The sequence below is a fragment of the Acomys russatus genome, chromosome 22 (genome assembly GCF_903995435.1).
Source record: "Acomys russatus chromosome 22, mAcoRus1.1, whole genome shotgun sequence".
Lineage (NCBI taxonomy): Eukaryota > Metazoa > Chordata > Mammalia > Rodentia > Muridae > Acomys > Acomys russatus.
In genome coordinates this window covers 59,109,804-59,117,737 of record NC_067158.1, presented here as the reverse complement: position 1 = coordinate 59,117,737, position 7,934 = coordinate 59,109,804, and the positions used below count along the sequence as shown (strand labels likewise).

General features: G+C 38.5%; 1 protein-coding gene across 1 annotated transcript; it reads left to right on the top strand.

The window, feature by feature from the left end:
• Positions 1 to 1,906: 1,906 nt before the first annotated feature.
• On the top strand, positions 1,907 to 2,197 carry LOC127205599 (cytochrome c oxidase subunit 7B2, mitochondrial). Its single transcript, XM_051164820.1, has one exon. The coding sequence runs from the start codon at positions 1,952 to 1,954 to the stop codon at positions 2,195 to 2,197; it is 246 nt and encodes an 81-aa protein (XP_051020777.1). The 5' UTR covers positions 1,907 to 1,951.
• Positions 2,198 to 7,934: the final 5,737 nt, after the last annotated feature.

Below are 7,934 nucleotides of genomic sequence, written 5' to 3'. Positions count from 1 at the left end.
AGCCCCAGTCTCCTACACGCTTGGGAGAGGCTGGACTGCCCCGAGGCGTCAGGACAGAAAATTAAACAGCAGCCCCCAACACAGCTAGTCTGAAACCCCTCAGTAGCATGAACGGAATCAGGCAGAAGTCTAACTCTGCTGACCCAGTCAGGAGCTTAATGTGTAAAACAAAGTCTTTTGGAGCAGAAACCAGGTCACCTGCCTGTTTCAGAGAAGAACTCTCTGATCCCCACACGGTTCACTCACCAACTACCCGCTCTCAACAACCAGTGAATAACACCAGAAGCTACCACACAACACCAGAGATAGCAAGATGACCAAAGGAATGTGTAAGGATGCAAACAACAAAAACCAAAGCAACTGGTCATACCCAGATCCCAGCTATCCCAAAGAAAGTAACCCTGAGAACTCAAACACAATCTAAATACAAGAAAATGACCTCAAATCCTTAGTAATGAAGATGATAATGGAGGAAACGAATAGAATCCTAATCAAATGCGGGAAGATGCAGCCAAACAGGTGGAAGACATAAACGAAGCCTGTAGAGAGGCACTGGGAAAAATTTCAGGAAAATACAAACAACCAGATAAAGGAAATAAATAAAACAGTCCAAGACCTGAAGATGAAAATGGAAACAGTGATAAAAGCACAGATAGAATTAAAACGGGAACGAGAGACCTTAGAGAAGAAAGTAAGCAACACAGAAGTGAGCTTCACTAATAGAGTCCAAGAAATGGAGGAACGAATCTTGAGACCAGAAGATACAATTGTAGAACTCGAATCAACCATCAAATACAATGCTAAATCTGAAGAATTTCTGACATAAAATATCCAGGAAATGAAGGACACTATGAAAAGATGAAACTTGAGAATAATAGGCATCGAGGAAAGAGAAGAGACCCGACTCCAAGGCCCAGAAAATATCTTCAACAAAATCATAGAAGAAAATCCCCCCAATTTAAAGAAGGAGATGCATATAAACATACAAGAGGCCTACAGAACACCAAACAGAATAGACCAGAAAAGAAAATCTTCCTGACACATAATAATAAAAACACAAAATATGCAGAACAAAGAAATATGTTATAATGGTGTGCATTCAGTGTCAGTAGAGCCAACTTCTCAATGTGAGGGATAATAAAGCCAGTTGGTTGTAAAGCAGCAGGCATGAGACAAAGACATAGTTACACATTATTCTCTGATACCGTTTTTTTCCCAAATGACCAAACAGAGAAATAAAAGAACAGGAGAAAGAGATGTGACATATGCTGTGATTGTCGTATAGTTCTGAGAGGAAGCTGGAGTGTTTACTAGGTTTTAAATAGACTGTTTAACTAGTGTGCTGTGTAGGCAATGATTCTATGTAGCTGTGTTGGGCATGGTGAGAAGGGCGGCCTCTGCTCAGGGGATCTACTTTGTTGTTCTTTTGTGTTATCATATGCAGTTTTCACAATAGTGTTATCAGCTTGACAGTGAAGATGAAACAAAGGGATTTTAAATAACTGCTCCAATTTTCAGTCAAACAGTGGCTCATCTGAAATTAGAATTCAGACATCATGATGTCAAAGTCACATTCTTGGGTTTGAAGAGACAACTTATTGGGTAGTGTTTACTGCATGAGCCTGAGAGGCTGAGTTCAGCTCCCTGATGGTTATGTAAATGCTGTGTGTAGCCATGCACATGTCTAATCCCAGCAATGGGAGACAAAGACTCTGGGCGCTCAACCAGTCGAGTTGAAACCATGAGGAGTGCAGTGGGAGGCCTTTGTCTCAAAAGGTAAACTGGAAAAGGGTTGGAAATTTGGCCTTCACATGAGTGAGTTCTCTCTCTGTCTCTCTCTCCCTAGATCAAATGTCATTGACCATGCTATGTTTCTTTTTGTTGTTCTTGTTATTTTCTAGATCTCTGGAAATAGACATACTACTGCAGTCAGTAATAATCCTGTCACGTCATGATGTTTCCCGTGGCTAGATACACACTAAACCATCTCAAGATTCGAAGCATTCCGAAAATTGTTGGAAGACAGAGCCACACAAAGCCTTCATCAGAGTTTCATGACAAATATGGCAATATGATGTTAATTTGTGGATCCACTTTCTGTTTTGTTGCATTTACGATTTATATAACACAGATGGGATTAGAATGGAACCTGTCTCCTGTTGGGAGAGTTACCCCAAAAGAATGGAAGAATAAGTAAATATCCCAGTTGTCTTAAAACAAATTTGTCATGGAAATGCTCTCTTTGTTCAGCAAAATATACCCAAACAAATAAAATTAATTTAAAAATAATAACAAGTTATCAAAAACTATCATTTAGTTCCAAGAAGTAATGCATTAGCAGTAGAGATAGACGTTGGGGTTTGCAGATACCATATATGGGAAAGTAACATTTTAAAAGCATTTCTGATTTAATGAGTTATTCTAGTTATCCACCTTCGGCAGGCATTCATAGTACGTACCTCAGAAATTAATTTAGTTGTATCCAAAGCATATTCTTTTGTCAGCAGCTATCCAATTTTCATCCGCCCTTTCTCTTTCCCAGCCCAGTCTGTACCAACCCTATTTTGTCACTGATAACTAAACTTTCCCATTAGTCTCCTTGCTTTTCTTCCCTGCACCTGAGCCCCTCCCTCACCATGATCATTTTTTCACTTCAACAGTCAAGGTCATCTTAAAACTATCATGATGTCACCTTCATCTTGAAAAGCCAGAAACTCATTTGTCTCTACAGTCAATGCTCTTGGGAAAAGTGGCTCTGGATGCTGCACAGGGCCTTCCACCTACTGCAACCACATGCCTTTTTGTCTCTTTCTTGTGCATGGAAAGCACTTTTGATTCTTTATGAATCACTTCCTTATAACTTGTTGATTTTATTCACATGTCATGCTTTCAGAGTGTACCTATTAAAAGTGGGTGCCTCTGTTCTTGCTTTCTCTTTGCCTACTGCCTTACCTTCTTTTCTTGATAGTTCTTTTCATTATCTTATTTTCAGGATGGTGTTTATGCTTTTGTTTATTATTGGTTTATGAAAGTCTGTAAAGTCATAGGATTGGGATGCTTTTGCAATTTAATATTCAGAACAGATTTTGGTAGATGAGGCTTTCAATTATTTGAAATGATGAATAAATGGGTGCCTATAGGTAATCATAGTCCACATTTGTTAAAAAATAATTTTAAAATAGGAATTTGACTTCTATTCCCAGTTGTAATTAGATTATTAGAGACAATTTTAATTATTTTTATTTTAAAAATTACTCTGAAATTTCTTTCCATAAGGCATTTGTGAACATTCATTTTCTGTCAATCAGGAATCTGAGCATGATGGGGGAGGTGGGGAACTCTCTAATTCAGAAGCTCGTATTTCAACAGAGTATCCAGAAAAAGCTACAGTCATCTCAGGGCATGAGGAAGATTCCACGACAGATTAACTAACTCTGTTATCTTTGGGTGACATTCTTAACTTACTCCTTAATGATACCATTGCTTTAATCCCTGGTAAGAGCCTCACTTTTAAACCAATAACACAAGTCTTGGGGACAGAAGTGAAAGGAATTGTTCCCATATTTACTTCATGGCTTCCAAGCCTATAAAATCCCATCTCTGGTAAAAATGGGGCTTATTTAAATTATACCAAATTCACAGGAATACATTTCTTTAGCCTTGTAAGATGGTGTTATTCAACTTAGAATTAATACCTAAACAGCATTTATTCAACTTTACCAGTCAATAAAGATTTACATCTACATACCAGACTCTCATCCTGTGTTCTTTACTAATTTAACATGGGCACTGTGTGACATCTTAAAAGATGTGATGTAAGAAATGTGGAGAATATCCGCTTATTAGTAACCATTATGAAAACAGTTCACTGATGCAGTGTCTCCCTTTTAAGAAAGGTGTCTGCTAAATTTACCACATTAAGTGTTACAACAGTTCCTCATTATGACAAGTACAAAAGAAAGCATACGTATGTATTCATATGACATAAAATCTTCCATGCTTTGCATTAGCTGCAGTGCTTTCCAGGGGGAAACGACATTAATTTGAACAGTGTCTCCTATTTTCCAATAACCTTTTACATTACAAAAAAAAAATATGCAACTTCATTTTCCTCCCCTATCTGGAAACCATAGAAACCCATGTGAAATTATAGCTAAGAAGTTCGTCACTGGGCTAACTCAAGCTGATCTCCATGGAAACACTTCACATTTTCTTGAAATGGAAGATCTTCCAATCAGACATACACCCATAACTGATGAGTGTCTGACTAATAGAATGCGAAGGAAGAGGCATATGGCTGTGCCTTGGACAATGCATGTAAGAAGGTTGTAATACTACTTATAAATCAGAATATTTAAGTGATAAATAGTCCTACTGCAGAAATGAAGCAAAATATATTTTTGAAAAAAGCTTTCTGTTCTTTTATTCATTGTTCCTGTTAGTTTCTTGTGTTCAGGCAATTTCATACAATAGTGTTGGTTTTAGATTGGTGTTCAGAACGTTGCTTAGTCCTGCCTGCAACTATGTCTCATCTTTTACTGCATTATGATAAAGTAGAGAGGAATAATAATAAACATTTTATAGAAGTTTCTTGAAGGTTTGGTGACTTAAGGTAAACTCTTAATAAGACATTTTAATGTCTTATCTGATTAAAATAGAGGAATGATGACAGTATCACAGTGGCAGGTTCAGACTGGTAATGAAGATTTGTAAAAAGGCTGGTACTGTGAGCTGCGGGCTGGAGGTATCTCACTGTCTAATACCAACAGCTCTGATCCTGGTTCTGTGTTACAGATGTGAAGCCTTTAGTGTTCCATCAGAAAAGTCACGTTTAAGATTGCTGTTTGGAGCTTGAGTCATACAAATTGGGGTAAGGAAATGCCACATAGTGTGTGAGTTTTAAGTAACTTACCACACATTGAAAGTTAATTTTCACAGAGGATTATTCATTTTAACATAGCTCTCTGTTATACACCTGGCAATATACTCTTTTGCAAGACATACATGACAAACACATTTGTGTAATAGGTGTGTCACACAGAGTATGAGAACATGCTCTTTGTGAGAGCAAAGTGAAACTGAAAATGAACGCATTTCTGAGAAGAACATTATGACAGGCGCATCTGGGCCCAGGGGTTCTGCTCAAACTATGGCACCAGCCAAGGACAATACATGCAGTAAACTTTGAACCCCTGCACAGATCTAGCCAATGGGCAGGACATTCTCCACAGTTGAGTGGAGAGTGGGGACTGACTTTCACACGAACTCTGGTTCCCCATATTTGACCACATCCCCTGGATGAGGAGGCCTGGTGGCACTCAGAGGAAGGATAGCAGGCTACCAAGAAGACACTTGATACCCTATGAGCATATACAGGGGGAGGAGGTCCCCCTCAGTCACAGTCATAGGGGAGAGGAGTAAGGGGAAATGGGAGGGAGGGGGGAATGGGAGGATACAAGGGATGGGATAACAACTGAGATGTAATATGAATACATTAATAAAATATATTTTAAAGAAACAAAGAAAATGAACCTATTAAGGAGCAGAGCAATGGCTGGATTTTTTTCTGTCCTCTATATAGCCTTCATGTCCTTTTGATTTTTTTGATTCTATCATCCTCCATTCTATCACCTATATCTGTGTTTATGTTTATAGTAAATCCTATTTAGTCTAATCTGATTAAATTAAATATGCATATATAACCAGAGAAGCAATATTGGTATTAAGTAGCTTTTAAATATTTTTTCTGCTGCATATAGAAAATAGATACATAACAATGTTACACTGATATATTCAGAAGTTAAAAAATAGTTTAAAAGATAGGTAAGGAAATATCAGTATGTTAATAGAATGATTTTCAAATGTTTGCTTATCTCAGGTTAAGATAGATTTACAGTTATGACTTACTTTCAGACATTCTTCGGCATCATACTTTTCTGTCTAGATGAAACATTTAACTGCTGCTTTGTAAAAGGTCTTTTACTAGAAATATTCTTAAATTCACCCCAAATCCCAACTTTCTATATTGCCTATCCATCAATCATTTTTTTAACTTATTATGATTCATTCAGATTTCATCCCGATGGTTATCTCCTCACTTGTATCTTTTCATTTGCACCTTCCCCCTTCCATCCTATTCCCCTGCTCTAGACCTCTGACAGAAGTAGAAATCTTCCCCAACCACAGCCTGTCAGGTCCCATCCAGAGAGCATGCTTTCCTTTCCTCTGTGTATCTCAAGTCTTCCCCACCAAGGTGACATGACCAAATAAGGGGCAGCAGAGTTCATGTCAGTGGCAGTCCCTGCTCTCAACACAACTGTGGAGACTTAGCTGTCCATTGGCTAGATCTGTATAGGGAGTCTAGGTTTGCTGTATGCGTTGTTCCTGGTTAGTAACAACAGTTTGTGCTGGCCCCCTCCTCTGCCTGCCCAGGTCGAGATCCGCTGGCCCTGATGGTCTTTTGGGGCTCCTGAATTCTCTGGGTCCTTCCATCTCCCATTATTCCATATCACTCTCCTATGTTCAGTCAGTCTTATTTGTAATAGCCAGAATATGGAAGCAACCCAGGTGTCCCTCCATGAAGAATGGCTAAAGAAGCTGTGGTACATTTCCACAATGGAATACTTCTCAGCTATTAAAAAACAAGGAGATCTTGAAATTTGCAGGCAAATGGATGGAACTAGAAATAGAAATGATCATCCTGAGTGAGGTAACCCAGACCCATAAAGACATACATGGTATATAATCACTTATAAGTGCATATTGGCCCAACATAGATTTCCTCTGAGAGACTACACCCAGCAGGGGATCAGGCAGATGCTGCGAATCACTGTTATCAATAATTTCTGAATGTGAGCTTCCAAGTGTAACTACTGTGAACATAGTATTCATACCATTATACGCAGACAACTTAAGTTATGAAACTGGTGATAAAATTCAGAAAGCAGCCTGCCAAACGTATGTCATTCTTTCTCTAAATTCTCTTGACATCATACCCACTTCAAAAATGTTGTTCATGAGTTAATCAGTTTAAGAAACCACTCTCTTTCATATATAAGTAAGGATTCATTTTGTTAACATGTTTCCAAAGTAAGACATTTGAAATGCAAGTATATTTGAACTGTACTTCTATTATTTTTCATAATTGACAACATGGGACAAATTTAGTAATCATAATAGTCTGAAACATAGATGTGGTAAACAAAAGCAGGACGAATGGCTGGCATCTTTGCCTCTTGTTGTTTTAAATAAAAATTCCAGATCATTTTATTTTACCAATAAAGACTTAAGAGCCAGATGTGAAAATCTGCTAGCTCAGAGAGCAGAGAAAGTACCCAGCTGACCTTTCTATTCAGCTCAAGTCCCAATGGAAAAGGCCCCAAAGGCTCACTAGTTCAGCTGACTGTCTAGGAAGAAAAGGCCAAAAAACCCAATGCCAAAGGCTTGCTAGCTTAGAGCCCCAAAATCTAAAGGCCAAGGGGCTGAGGAGCTCAAGAGCTAGAGAATGAAGTGCCAAAGGGCTAAAAGGTAAAGAGCTGGAGAAAAAAAAATCCCAAGAGTAAAAGCACCAAAAACCCTGTCTACTTCTACACACTGTCTTAAATACCCCCCAACTCAAAGTCCCTCCTACTCTTTAATCCCTGTTAGCTGGTTTCTTGCTCCACCTCTTGACCTAGGGTTAACCTTATTAAATCCTGTCTACAGATAGCTCTTGGATTAAAAGTGTGTATTAAGGCTCAACCACAATTATCAGATTTTTACAGTTCACAATCCCAGGGATCACATTAGGATCAAATACCCTGCAACAGCCTCCATTTTATGTTGCTGTTCTTTACTTCCAGTCACCTGTTTACCTTGGCAGGTTTGCATTTTAATCATTCAAGAACTGTCTATCTAATCTCCTGCCATGGCCAAGAGACAGGTAATTTAGTGTC